This window comes from Tetranychus urticae, chromosome 1 (assembly GCF_039701765.1).
Source record: "Tetranychus urticae isolate SD_2017Ah chromosome 1, NJAU_TeUrti_SD_1.0, whole genome shotgun sequence".
NCBI classification, from domain to species: Eukaryota; Metazoa; Arthropoda; class Arachnida; order Trombidiformes; family Tetranychidae; genus Tetranychus; species Tetranychus urticae.
The window spans coordinates 9,257,747-9,271,763 of NC_142958.1; the positions used below are offsets into that span (position 1 = coordinate 9,257,747).

The window sequence follows — 14,017 nt, forward strand, 5'->3', positions numbered from 1 at the left end:
CTACTCCACTTTTCTACAACCTTTTCGAGGCTGTCTTCCAAACACATATAGTCCCAAAGTTTGACAAATTTAATTCCCTGAAAAACAAACCTCGCACACAAAAGCCTAACACTAAATCAAACTCCAAAAATAGTAAAAAACAAAAATCTCAACCAATACCTTAACCCCTTGAAACTCACCTCAAATGTATCATGTTCAACCAGGAAAACTTTCATCTACGGGTCTGCGTAATTCCAAGCAACCCTCCTTGTACCAATGCTAAGACCGAAATAAACAAAATCCTAGCTTGGCGGTTCCTTAAAAGCTGTTATAATTCCGATAAAATCCAAACCTGAACAAATGTAAGTCATTAGATAAACAAGTGTGAAACTTTCAATAAATTAAGCCATCTAATCATCTATAATTAGATGTAAAATATCATCTAACCTTGATCAAACATTATCTTTCGATTCAATAATGACTCAGATTGTTCTTACGTTGATTGATAGCTATTTGTGTCTTCTTTTGCTTAGCAAATTAAAGAATGATCAATTCTCCAACAATTCCTATTGTAAGTTTTGTTTTATAATTTATTTTAACTTTCAAAAAGCATCTGTTAGATCATAATTTGAAATGTTCATTTATTTACACACTTATTGTACTACAACTTTCAACATCAATGATGTTAAGAAACCAAATGAATTAAGACAAAGATAGAGGCAAAGTGACACTCAAAACAATACAATGTAATGATAATACCATATATAATCATAATACATGAAACACGCGAAGTAAAGAGATTAATTTATCAATGATTAATAAATAATATTAAGTGATTCGATTGTTGGTTGAATGTTTAATTTCTTCAAATGAAGATTGGAAAGTTTCAAAAGAAGCAAGACTCTTTATCTAATTGCTGTGAAAAATTTACGATTGTGTACCAAAAAGTCTCATCCTTTAGCATTTCAAATGTTGATAATGTTCCTGATTAAGAAATATGAACACTTGAAAAATTTGAAAATATGCTCCAAAGTGATAGCACCACCAAACTACATTATTCAAGATCTTCACTTTCTTGGCGTCGTCTAGCAAAATCTTCAAAAATAAGATCAGTGCTCATTTCACGAGTCATTTGTTTCTTAAGTCGTCGACCTGCAGTTGTGACATTTGTCGTCGACGTTGTATTAGCTCCTGTTGACTCAGCAGGTTGTCCACTTTCCTTGTTTTTATTTTCCTCTCCACTTTCAGCCACAGTTTTACCATGACCAGGGTCTAGAGTACATAATTTGAAAGGTACATCAGCAGTTAAATCTCCCCCAATAGCGCCTAAATAGAGGCGAACTCTAGCAACATAGGAAATGACGATTCCAATGGCATCCGAGGTCGGTGTCAGTGTGGACGATGCTAAGTTGGTGTCAGCCTCTTTTAACATTCCGTCCAAGGCGATTCCTCGCCGATCCTTATTGGAAGCAGCCAGGGGTAACAATTGGTAAACCTTTGAGAAAGAAGCACCTGGAGTGATTGGACATCCTTCCTTTGATTCAAGACTGGCCACTGTTTTACTGTAATGACCATTAACCAAAGTAACTTCAGTGTGTTGAACAATCGAAACCTAAATTGAAGTAAAAAGAGAAACAAAAAAGGTTAAAAACATCTCGTTTAATTGTTTTTTTAGGTATCAAAAAAAGTATTACAATAAAAGGAAATCTGCTGATAATTGGATTTGATGAGCTACTCTAAACATTGAATTTAATTTGATGACAATTTACTTGCAAAGGTTTCTAAGTCGCATTAAGAAAGGGTAAAATGTCATCAAAGTAAATAAATAATGAAAATATTGACTCATAACACGCAAAACTAAACATGATATTATTCACATTAAACTGTAAACATTGAACATTTGTCATCATCAATAATGAAAAAGGCTTGCCAATTGTCAAATTCAATTGATTAAAATGTCAATTCTAGTGTCAACTTCAATCTAATTTATTAATAGAAGGTTAAATTTGGTGAAAGTAAAGATCATTGACAAAATCATTACATTAAAATGCAACTCAAGTCAAAAAGCAACTCAATTGACTTTACTTTGTATTTCATTTTCAATCCAATTAACAAGCAATTTTTACAGTTTGTTGAAAATAAAATTAAATCATTCAATATTGAGCAGGAAAAATAAAAAACTAAATTTGAAGAATGAAAAAAAATATTAATATTCAGTCAGTTTTGATTGAAGGAAAAAAAGCAAACTTGATTACTAGTTGAATAACAAGTGTTGAGTGCATTAGAGTCATCAAAGTAATTACAGTGAAAATCAATATTTAATGTGATTATAGTGAATTCATCAACTGGTTACCATTGAATTTATTGATTAATGTAGGAATAAATTTGGACAATCAAATGAAAACCTTGACATTGAATCAAAATTGAAGTCAATTTTTTGTCCATCAAATAGACTGAGCATTTTAATAAGAGTTTATTGTTAACTGTCTTTAAAACTGTGTTATCTGTTTTCATTTACAGGTAATCCATTGATTTTATAATCAATCAGAATTTTCCTTTTCTATCAAATGATGAAATCAGAATCAAAAACCAATTTGAGAAATATCTAGGAAACAATTTAGCTGAATTAGGAAAGGTAAATCATCTATTAGTTGAGAGGACTGGGAAACAAAAGGTAATTGGAGTAAGATTAATGATATTTGATATTAAATACTAGAAGAAATAAATTGTCACAAAAGACTTAATCACCAAAAGATTGGATCAAATTAAATTAGTAAATTGTTATGTTGAAAGATTAAATCTCAACAGACAACCTGAAAATCAAATGAAATAGTGTGACTCTTGGATTGAACAAAAATAAATCAATTGTGAAACTTGATTAACCTGGGGTAACATCAGGACTATTGGCTGACTAATCTGTTAGATTCAGCAAATTAATAACTGTAGATATTATCTGGGTAAACATTATTTTACCTTAATAATGATCATTTTTACAACTTCAATAGCAATATATAAATGTAACATTATAAATATTTATCAAATTTGAGTCTGGAATCAAATTAATAATGAAACATGTTTACAGTTAACATTTGATTGTGTGTTGGACATGATTTTTGTATTGAAAGCTTCAAGCTAATTGAAAAGGTTGACTTACCTTCACTGAACGAACATTTTTCTTTGAATAATTGGAAACAGTTACATGAGCTGAAATTTTGTCTCCATGAAAGTATAATTCCCTGTCTAGAGTCACTTCAAGGTTCAGTTTTCCTGGACTTAACATGAATCCCTGTAAGAAAACAATAAGACGAGTTAGCAATTGGAAAAAGAAAATAAATTGTTGGATAATTAATCATTAATCAAGCCAATTACTGGGTAAATGTACTACTTAATGACCTGTTGTTTGTCAATTTGAATGTTTCAAGAAATTTAGAAACAATCAACTCTACAATTGTATGAACGTTTTTTGGGTTATTTTGGGTTGACGGCAATGCTCAATATTGAATGCATTTCAATGTTTTTCAATAGACAGTCGACCATTAGTTTACAATAAAGTTACAGAAAGATTAAAAAAGTAGATCAAAACAAGAAAACAGATTAACCAGAAAGAATCAAATAGAAGAATGAAAAAGAAGATAAAATACAGAAAAGAAAGGAAATTGGAACAGAATCTGTTGACAGAGCAATGAACCTATCAATGGGGAAAAATCGAGAATAAATGAATCTGGAAGAAGTAAATAATCTTCATGTTGATGCTCTCAGGTAACATTGTAGCCTTATTAAAGCTGAATTTGCAGCTTTCACTATTTGTATATTATGTATGTTGAGCCTTCGAGAGACTGTAATAATGCACTTGATGATTCTTCAATACAATTAATTATATTTTATCACTTGGGAATCATTGAAATCAGGTCAGTCTCTTTTTTGGCTTTGTTTGATACAATTTGTTCATCTTTTCCTGTATTGGCTTTTTTATTTTCAATTTCACTCCAAATTTCAATCCCTTGAGCTCCATTATCTTCTCGTTTTTGTCCAATGTTGAAAAAGTCTGAAATAAATGAGTAAAAGTGGAATTAATATCTCAATATTTGATTGTTGGTGGTTGATAAACTTACATGTTCATATTCAAAATTTGCTGCCACTCAAATTGCGCTGCGAAATACATACTGCCAGAAATAATCAGCTGAGTAAAGTTGAGAGGTAAATTAAGAGATGTATTAATTGAATTACCTTGTAGTGTTTAATTATTAATAATTTTGGACGTAAATAAAAGCTATGACCAATGGTGAGGGAAATAAATTTGATTACAATGTAACATCTATTTGAGTTGACTTAACATGTTCAAATCATTAAATATGTATTCAGCCATTATACTTTTGTTTCATCATCAAATTGAGCCAGAAACTTGGGTTAACTTAATTTTGTAGTCAGTAATCTCAAACCAACAGTATTGAAAGTGTGTACGAAAGCTGTAATAGGCAATCACAATTAGGTGTAATTTGGTGATTAATTAGCAATAAGCTTTTCATTCCTAACATCACCACAATGACGAGTAATCAGCTTTCTCGTATCACCCAGAGTGAAATATAATAATTTTTCCTTAAAACCAGAGTCACTCCTACTATTGGTTACCTGAATTAAGAAAACAGCAATGAATCAATTCCTTCAAGTATTTCTTTCCAGTAACTTCCACTATCAATTGAGTCGTCCAGAAATTCAGTCATATTGATGAGCATTTTCCGTTAAAGCTGTTACAGGCTGATTGGGGTAGAAATTAAATGATGTATGCGTAAAACACTGTGTAATACAACGTAAAAGTAAGGTCTTTCCGATATCAACAGTCAGGTTGAATAACATGTACCAAATGAAGAGAAGAATCAATATGGTGATTGAAGAACGACCTTAAAACACATTAATGGATTCCATTGTTGAATAAGAGTTGATAAAAAATATTATCAGATTGATATGGAAAATGAATTTACAATTTTCCTCCAATCAATTTTCTCACAGTCAAACACAAATATTGGCAAACTGTTCTTTCAAAGAAAAAGATTCTTGAAAAAATTTTGCAATTTAAAAGAAAACAATTACAATTCGTCAACTATTATAAATCTTGATTGATGTTGAGGTTCACATGATCGATTCTTTAGCACCGGAAATCACTGATTGACAAAATCTACCCTCACAAGTCTAGAAAAATAAATTCAAAAATGATGATCTAAGGAGCATTTGAATGTAAAAACCGTTAAAAAGGTTTATCATATCAGAAGACAAAGAAAATGAACGCTGACTAGTAAGACAATTTTTCCACTCTTTATTTTTCAACTATCTTTTAGCAAAGCAGTGAGCTAATACTTTCAACAGTAAAATTTAATCGCCTTGTTTATGCTAAACGACCATTAAAATTTTTAATTAAAATTTACTAAATCACTTGTGTTGACAACAAATTATCATTGGTTAACGTGTTCGGATTATTTGTAATGGATTAACTGGTTTATTTTTGGTGAAAAACATTGGAAAAATCAAGGGTAAGTCCTGCTAACAAGTATTCAATTAAATTCTGTCGTTTTTAACCTACTTAATGTAACTTCAGCTGATCATTTTTGCCAAAAATATATTTCATTATTGTTTTTTCGCGATGTTAGACGAATTCTGAAAAAGATCACTTGAATCCGTTAGTCTAGGCCTAATGTTTTGTCACTATTCGAGCATTAATATTGTTTTGTTTTCTCTTTTTGTTAGATTCAGGTTACTCTGAAATTTTGGGTTGTTTCCTGGATTATTTAAAGATTATAGTATGGCTAACTTTTCCAATTTGGTTTCTGTTAAAAGGGATATCTATCGTAAATCGAAACAAGATTCAAAAGAAAGTGAGGATAACAAACATACCTTGGTAATCTCTTCCTCACCACCTCCTATTGTTTATGGCAAAGATAAATCATGTGTTACACAATCAACAAACCTTCATACTTATATCATCCTGTTATGCTATCTTGGCGCTTTGATTCAAGGAGCTACAATCTTTAGTAAATATCTTAAATATCCGACGACGAATACAGTTTACATCGAGCGTCCATCAGAAACTGAGCTACCTTCTATCTCATTATGCTTCTTCTATTCTTTGGATGAATTTCAGAATGTCACAGTTATAGATGGTGTCGAACATTATCCTTTAAAGCTGTCCGAGATTAATGAGCGTTTACCTAAGATTGAAGATTGGATTCTCGATTGTAAGGTTCTTAACAATAACAGCTATCAATATGAACCTTGTCTAAATTTATGGAACTATTATGTTGAATATTTGTCGCTTTATTCCAAGTGCTATTCTTATTTTGAAAGTTTGATGCCACAGATCTATTATAAAAGTCAATTCGTCATGGGAAAATGGATGATGGAGGTGAAATTTAACATTTCAGTTATAAAAAGCAAACGTATCGGTATTTATATCACGCACACTTATGCTGAACTAGAAGAGTCTCTTGGCAATCCAAGTTTTCTGCAATTTGATACAGTTGAAAACAATCAAGCTGGTGTAACATTCCAAAATACAGTAGTTGAGCGTCTTCCGCCTCCATACAATACGAGTTGCCGTTACTATGAACATGAACCCTGTAACCACCCTAAAACCTGCACGAGGCATTGTGTTATGAATATGTCTTATGACAATTATCATTCATGGTTTTCTCGGAGTTATGTAAAACTGCGACCCGAGTTCATGGATGGTCACTTTACTAATCGCTCAGAAAAAGAAATGTTCAAAAATTGCTCAGAAACATATTCTGAACAACCATGCCACGACTACTATTACCTAGCAATTTTAACTAGTGCGTTCAAATCAGAGATACTAGAAAATGATACATTCCAACTGTCTATGGCATACCCAATAGCACCTAAAACTCAAGTAGTTTTTCAACCTGCGTCAAAACTCATGGATACTCTGTGTTTGTTTGGTGGCCAGTTTTACCTGTGGACCAGTATTTCACTACTTTGTGTGATAAGTTTATTATCATGGAAATTTAAGAAATTTTTCAAGAATGTATCGAATGACGTGATGCTAAAGAGAAATAGTAAATTGAGTCACAATCTCAAAACTTGTATTTCCAACACTCAGCTAAGACCTAAAGTTTCTGTCATTTCAAAGGCCGCAGAAGATGACGCAAAATTTAAAACAGTTAGACTCAATAAATTTACATCACATGGTTTATCGACACTGATGCCACCAGAAGGATAGCTCTGAAAAATTATGTCTTCATTTGAATTGTGGGAATCATTAGTGGTTAACACAACCGCTATCCTGATTATCATGGAAGTGAATCTCAACATCTTAATCATTTATACTGGTTCACTTCCCATAGAATAGTCAATTAGATAATGCTAGATAATCATGTAGCTTGGACAATTCCCCTTGATGAAGCTTCGGATAATGAATCATTGGTTTCGTTGATTCACCTCATAATTGTTGGTACAGTTAACTAGGTATGCATTTAATACATTTTATAACAATCGTAAAACAATGTTATATTTCACGATTGTTTAACAAATTTTCCAAAAACTAATTCCATTCTTATTTTCGTTTGCAGAGCACGGGCATTGGATCGAGTTTATTTTTGTTCAACAATTTCCAAATTTTATTCACGGCTATTAGAGCTCATGAATAATGTTAATTTAATAGACAGTAATCAAATTTTGGACTAACACAGATTTTGAAACAAACATCTGAAAGAGCATAAATTTTAAATTTGCAATAAAACATTGTTAATTTGAATGTTGAAATGCATCCTTCTATTTAAAGGTTACTCCTCAAATATTGCTGCATTTTTTATTCAAATAAATCTGTTATATAAAAGGTGATCTTAATGGGTAATCAAAGTGATTTATTAACCATAAGGTAATATGATTTATTCAATGTAAATGCACTCTTGAGCTTTGCTTCAAACCTATTCATACAACTTCATATTTTACTGATTAATGTTTCATCTTTACATTAATATCGTAAGGGATTTTATATGTTAATTTGACACTTTCATATTATCTATTCCTCACTAATTTAGAGATTGTTTAAACCCAGTAATTGGACGATTGTGAACCCTTCATCGATTCTGTAAAAAGCACCAACAAAGTTAAAGTATTTATGAACGTTACCTTTGAGACAATAGATGAAGGTTGACGAGCACTGGGTGATGGAAGTGTATATTGTAATTTACGGATGGCCATTGCAACTGAATTACGGCGTTGTGGTTTTTCAAGTTCATTGTCAGCAACAAACATTTTAACCTCATATTCAACTCCCAATGGTGGCCCTTGGTCTTCAGGTCCTGGTTGAAGAGTTACAGAGGGTGGAGCATTTTTGGGCAGTTGAAAGGTAAACGGATGAGCTGCTGATCCCAATTTACGTAACAATTTGTCCTGCAGTTTGTTTAATGGTTGTGGTTCACTGTTGGATGTTTCATTAATTGTTTGCTGTTTACTTGGTGCAGGAGGATAAACTTGCTCTAATGCCAAATATAGTTGACGGGAAAAGTGTAATCCCATAATCTCATCTTCTTCCCTTCCATAACGAAAGGTGGTCACTATTTGTCCAAAAACACGGCGACCTTTTAAATATTCTTCATCAACAACGACAACACCATCAATGGTATCCACATAATCACCGTGATCACCAAAATCTCGACTTCCAAGGTAAACAGTTATCTTACCATTGGGAGCAGTTTTCTTATACACTTTAACGGCAACAGCATAGGCTAGGAACAGAGATACAGGTACACTAATCATTTTGATTAAACTCACTTTTAATTTAATCACTCGTAAATCAATTGAACCTAATTTTAAGTTGCTTTTTATTCACTCAGTTCAACTTGATTGATGAACAAATTACGTTTCTTGGATTCTCCCAAATTCAATGTTTTTGCTTCTCCAAAGGTGAGTAAATTAAATTTAACTGATTACTTTTTCCACTTTACATTAACCTTTTTTTTGGTCTTCAACAATTACAATGTAAAAATTAAATTTAATTTTGATCAACTAGTTTAAAGAGGTTAAATTTGATTCACTTTTTACTCTCATAACAAAAGGTAAACTATGGAAAAGTAACAGAAAAGGTTAATTAGTGTTACAATTAAGATTGATTTGACAAATGAAGTTGCTTTTGAAAGAACAGAGTCGGGAAAATGATTAGGTGAAGGAGGAGGAAAAGAGGAGGATGATGATGATGATGTAAAAAGGATACAGTGAGCTATAAAATCTATTGATAAGTTTTCATCATCATAGTGTCGACGATTATCATAATTGTAGGTAAATCACTGTCAACATTGATTCTAAATTCATCTCGTCTAATCATCTTTCACTTTTCATCCCTTCGTCGCTCATTTTAATCATCGTATTAAACATCTTCAACATTACCTGTCCTCTGTTTCATAATTTACGTCTATTTTTGTACTTTAATTCCTTACTAAGTACTAATTTTTGTCTCTTTCTTCTCTGTCTTTTAACTTTTTTTCAGGTAAACTTTGCAGTCAAATTTATTGATGAAATTGAAAAGGCACATTGGAAACCATATGAATGGCTTAATCGAGAAACTTGATAAGGTTTCTTAACAACCAATAAGATTACTATTCATCTTGATTATTCATTTGATTTTGATTCTGATGATGCACACCAAATTAACAATTTATACGGACTCTTTCCTAAGTTAGTGTTGGTTTGCTGATGAAATCACTGATCACTTGAAAAAATATGGACACAAGGATCACAGTAAAGTTTTATGGTTATTGATGGCAATCATTACAATAATGAGATATAATTATGAAAACCTATGATGATGATGACTTAATGATGGTAATGGTGAGCACAATGATGACTTTGATGGCTAAAGTTAATGGTAATGATTGAAATGGGTTACAAACAATTGAATTTGTGTTATTAATTTCTGTTAATCCTTTTATTTTTACACAGAAATGATGGAAACTAATGGCTATGGATCAAGCTGCAAGTTTAACTTTTACAAATTGTATCCAGTCGTGTAAACAGCAAAGTTGGTCAAATTGTTTTACTTTTCTTCAACAATCTGTTGATTGTATTGGGAATCACGCTGATGAAGCTGTTGTTGCTAATTTTATCTATCATGTTCACCAAATTTACAAGAGTAAAAGTGGTTCATTCACTAAAGCAAAGCACAAATGAAAAACAAAGAGCAACTTACAGGGAAAGGATGGATTACAATTGGATTGAAAGCAGAACAAGCAATGAAGATGATAAAGATAGAGATGATAACGAAGGAGAAGACTTTTTGCCGCTCATCTATTTTTCTTCGTATCTCAAGAAATGATAAAAAATTGTGAACATTGTGTTGAGGATAATATGAGGGAAAAATAAGATGATGAAAAGAGAGTTTGCTGTTGAACATATTGGAGGAAAAAAAAGTTCTGATTCAACTCAGCTCAACCATGATTCCATTCATCAGCTCTTTCTTTATCTTCATCCCTTCTCTCAGCCTGCAGGTTAACTTTGGCTAAATTATTCACCAAACCCTCTCTTCCAGAAACTAAACTCCCTGTGAATTTATCAACTTGTTTATTTATCCATTTGTTTTGCTTGTTCTCATCATATTATGAGGCAAACAAATTACTCATGTTTATCATCAACAGATGATTGTACACTTGAAGGGTTAATCAAAAGGCGCCACTTGAATCAAAATGTAAACTTGAAAGAACGAAATTGTTTGATTACAGAAATTGTAAACAAAATTAATCAAATCTATTGAACAAGCTGAAAATGAATGTGAAAAGTAAAACAAAAAAAGGTTAAAAAACCCAAAATAGATTATTGAACATTAGGTTCAACTTTATTTAGACTGTTGCCATCAAATAATTGGATTTGATTGAAATGATTTTACTCTTGATTGTTAATGTAATGAAAACCCTTGCAATACACAAAAAGCAAAATTAAGCTAATATGGTTGATACAAATCTGTATATATAAACATTGTATTTATCCAACTTGTTTCATCTGCTTCTTTCACCTTCACTCATTCATACCATGAACGCACAGATCATATTACATTTTATATCCATCAGAATAATAAGATCTCAATATTATCAACCAATTACTTTTTTTCCTACCTTTACCTTTAATCTTTCATTTTTACTTCTTTTTTTCATATCTCATCATTGTAAATGTATAACTATTAGTTTTATTTGATATTTGATTGAGTATAGTTGATTTGCTGAGTCCTTTTTTTCAATTATCATCAAGTTATATTTATCAATCTATTATTTTCTCACTGAAATCATGATCATTTCTTGTTATCAATTCTGTCTTTTCTACCTTTCAGAGTAAATATTTGACAACATTTAGAGTTGACAACTTTCAAGTGTATCAATTGCTCGTTTCAATCGGTTGGATAAACAATCAAACTTCGTGATTAAATATGATTTCGTGATGGTTAATTGAAAATTTGAAGTTACTTTAGTTTTAAGTTTTTTTTCCTTAATCATTAAGTGAAACTAGAGGCGGCTGTGATTCAGTCATGATGGCAAATTTGTCTCCACTAAGCACAATAAATTCAATTTCATTTCAAGACTCAATGAAAAAATCATTGTCAATGATAAAAGCTAAAAATAAAAATATAATCTAGTTTTAACTTTGAAAGCGATTTCATCAAAAGCTTGCGATCATAGAAATTTTTCAATCTCTAAAATGTTTTTCAGTTCAACCTTTAGTTAGTCAGGTCACAACTCTCAACTCAAAAGTCAAAGTTTTGGCACTTATTAATCAACCAACAATAAACCATTGCGACAGCAAACTAAACAAAATAAGCTTTCCTTCACAATGCTTAAATTGTGTTCTCACCATACTGTTAGAACACGACTTTCTAGGGACCTAAATTCATGTCTACCTAATTCTGTCGCTTCAGTTAACTCATGAAAATCTTTTGGTCGTAGAATTTCTTTTAGAACCCTTTCCGTTTAGACATCATTTTGACACAAAACTGACTGATCGCATAGTCTCTATCACTGTAGGATACAATCGATATCAATCGGCATCGAAAAGACACAAGTTCATATTGAAAAATTATCATCAGAATCAGCAATCTTAGCTTTTGTCCAGTTTTGTATCGCTCCGTATTTCAATATCCTGCTACGATTGTTCTTGGTCTTGGTCTTGTATTTGGTTTCGTATTTACGAAGATGTTTCTCGGAAAATTTAGAACAACCAGAGATCAAAACAAGAAACAAACTGGAAGAACAGAGTTGAGAACGAAAAGTACAAACTAAGAAATTAAAGAGATTTCGATAAATATGCGCTTTTGCATTGATTTTTCGGATTATTTTAGATAGATAATAGTATAGTCAACCTCACTCTTAAGTACGAATATGACTATATAAGTATATAACTGCGAATCGACTTCAGTTTCTGTATCACAAGCTTTAAATTTTCTTATTAAACGCAGAGAAATCTATTTGCATTGGCTTTTCTACGACGAAATGCGGGACAATTGTTTTGTTATTCCAGTACAAATTGTTCCACAATCCTGGAAACGAGTATTTTTTGTCGGAGTTGAGAATTGAACCTTTGTTGACTGTAGAAGCAGAAAATTGATTCCGTTTGGTGAATCAAAAAGTTTCTCTAATGGACAATCTTTGTCAAAATTGGGTTAAAAGTTATAACTTTGGTCAGTTGAGGCACCAGGTTTTGCCTAACTTTTTACTCTTTACCCAAAAGTGGCAGATTTACATATAATCCAACAATAAAGCATCAAACTGAACAGCCAAAAACGTTTTTCTCTCAAACACAATGCTACAAAATACAGATTCTACATTTCCCTCATTAACGAGAACCCTTCAGAACGAGAATTGCTCATTAACCCGAATTCTGATACAGCCCTGAATATTTATCAGGACATGTAGCCAATCATGGCTTTCAAGCTGTGTCAAAAATTTTCTTAGAATCCTTTCCGCTTAGCTACAATTTTTACACAAACTTCATGTTTTGACTTTATATTATTGTATATTGTATATCTAATATATTGTATGGATGTATAGATTGAAATAAACTTGTCCAATTTTCGAGTCGATTATCTCATTTGTTTCTTATCTTATGAATCGAAAAATTAAAGTGAATTAGCTTGAAACTCTATTAGGAGAGAAAAGGTATTTTCTCGATGAACTTTTGCTTGACATTATTCAACATCTGAATATATTCATCTGTGAAACCTTTCATAATAGCTGCTCGAGAAATGGCAATGTTAAAGTGATTCATTTCTTAAGGGAAAACGGTAGTTCATACATTTTTGTTTCATTCATTTCTGAAGGCAACTTTCATTCGACTATTTAACGTTGATTATCATGGAAATGTTTCACAAGAAGAAAAGTGTTTTTCATGGAAATATTTTCATTCCATTAGTGATGCTTATTGGCTTCTTCTTCATTTTCCTACAAAAACTCTTCATCTGTTTGCCTTTCTTCATATTTTCTTCTTGCTCATCTTTTCTATTATTTATCATTTTTCTGTTTTTCTCGTCCTTTTCCCGATGTTTTTGCATTTATAATGGCTCAAGATTTGATTCAACAGTTAGATCAACAGTTATTGTACTAAATATTTCAACATTTAATATTATCAAATTCAATATCGAATATTGAGATTGTAAAATGTATGTCAATCAAGTCTGACAGTTGAACAGAAAACAGATTGAAGAGGTTGACATTCTGTTTAACCTTATTTTACGTTAGTAGTTAATAAATGTCCTTTTCTGGACCGACTTGTCCACTCTGGACAGACTTGTCCACTCTGGACCAACTTGTCCACTTTGGACCAACTTGTCCACTTTGGACTTACTTGTCCACTCTGGACAGACTTGTCCACTCTGGACCAACTTGTCCACTCTGGACTGACTTGTGCACTTTGGACTTACTTGTCCACTCTGGACCGACTTGTGCACTCTGGACCAAGGACAAGACCAACATAGGGTATATAAGATTGAGTCAATCTTAATATTGTTAAAGATGGACCCTGAGACTTATAAGAATATAATCAAGATTTTGCT

At 31.8% G+C, this 14,017-nt stretch overlaps 2 protein-coding genes across 4 annotated transcripts; one reads left to right on the forward strand and one right to left on the reverse strand.

Moving 5' to 3' along the window:
• Positions 1–600: 600 nt before the first annotated feature.
• LOC107365595 (arrestin, lateral eye) lies at positions 601–9,480 on the reverse strand. The gene is made up of 3 exons (XM_015933126.3): positions 8,119–9,480; positions 3,134–3,265; positions 601–1,591 (listed from the first exon to the last, which is right to left on the reverse strand). The coding sequence occupies exons 1-3, from the start codon at positions 8,746–8,748 to the stop codon at positions 1,034–1,036; spliced, it is 1,320 nt and encodes a 439-aa protein (XP_015788612.1). The 5' UTR covers positions 8,749–9,480; the 3' UTR covers positions 601–1,033.
• On the forward strand, positions 4,993–11,349 carry LOC107365594 (uncharacterized). Of its 3 annotated transcripts, XM_089270140.1 has the most exons (8): positions 5,021–5,504; positions 5,719–6,002; positions 6,113–7,452; positions 7,557–7,864; positions 8,028–8,735; positions 8,826–8,895; positions 9,476–9,853; positions 9,928–11,349. In XM_089270140.1, the coding sequence occupies exons 2-3, from the start codon at positions 5,774–5,776 to the stop codon at positions 6,166–6,168; spliced, it is 285 nt and encodes a 94-aa protein (XP_089126266.1). In that variant the 5' UTR covers positions 5,021–5,504; positions 5,719–5,773; the 3' UTR covers positions 6,169–7,452; positions 7,557–7,864; positions 8,028–8,735; positions 8,826–8,895; positions 9,476–9,853; positions 9,928–11,349. The 3 variants fall into 3 exon arrangements, with proteins under 3 accessions (XP_025017256.1, XP_089126266.1, XP_025017257.1); XM_025161488.2 differs by having other exon boundaries at positions 4,993–5,504; positions 5,719–7,452; XM_025161489.2 differs by having other exon boundaries at positions 5,026–5,504; positions 5,725–7,452.
• Positions 11,350–14,017: the final 2,668 nt, after the last annotated feature.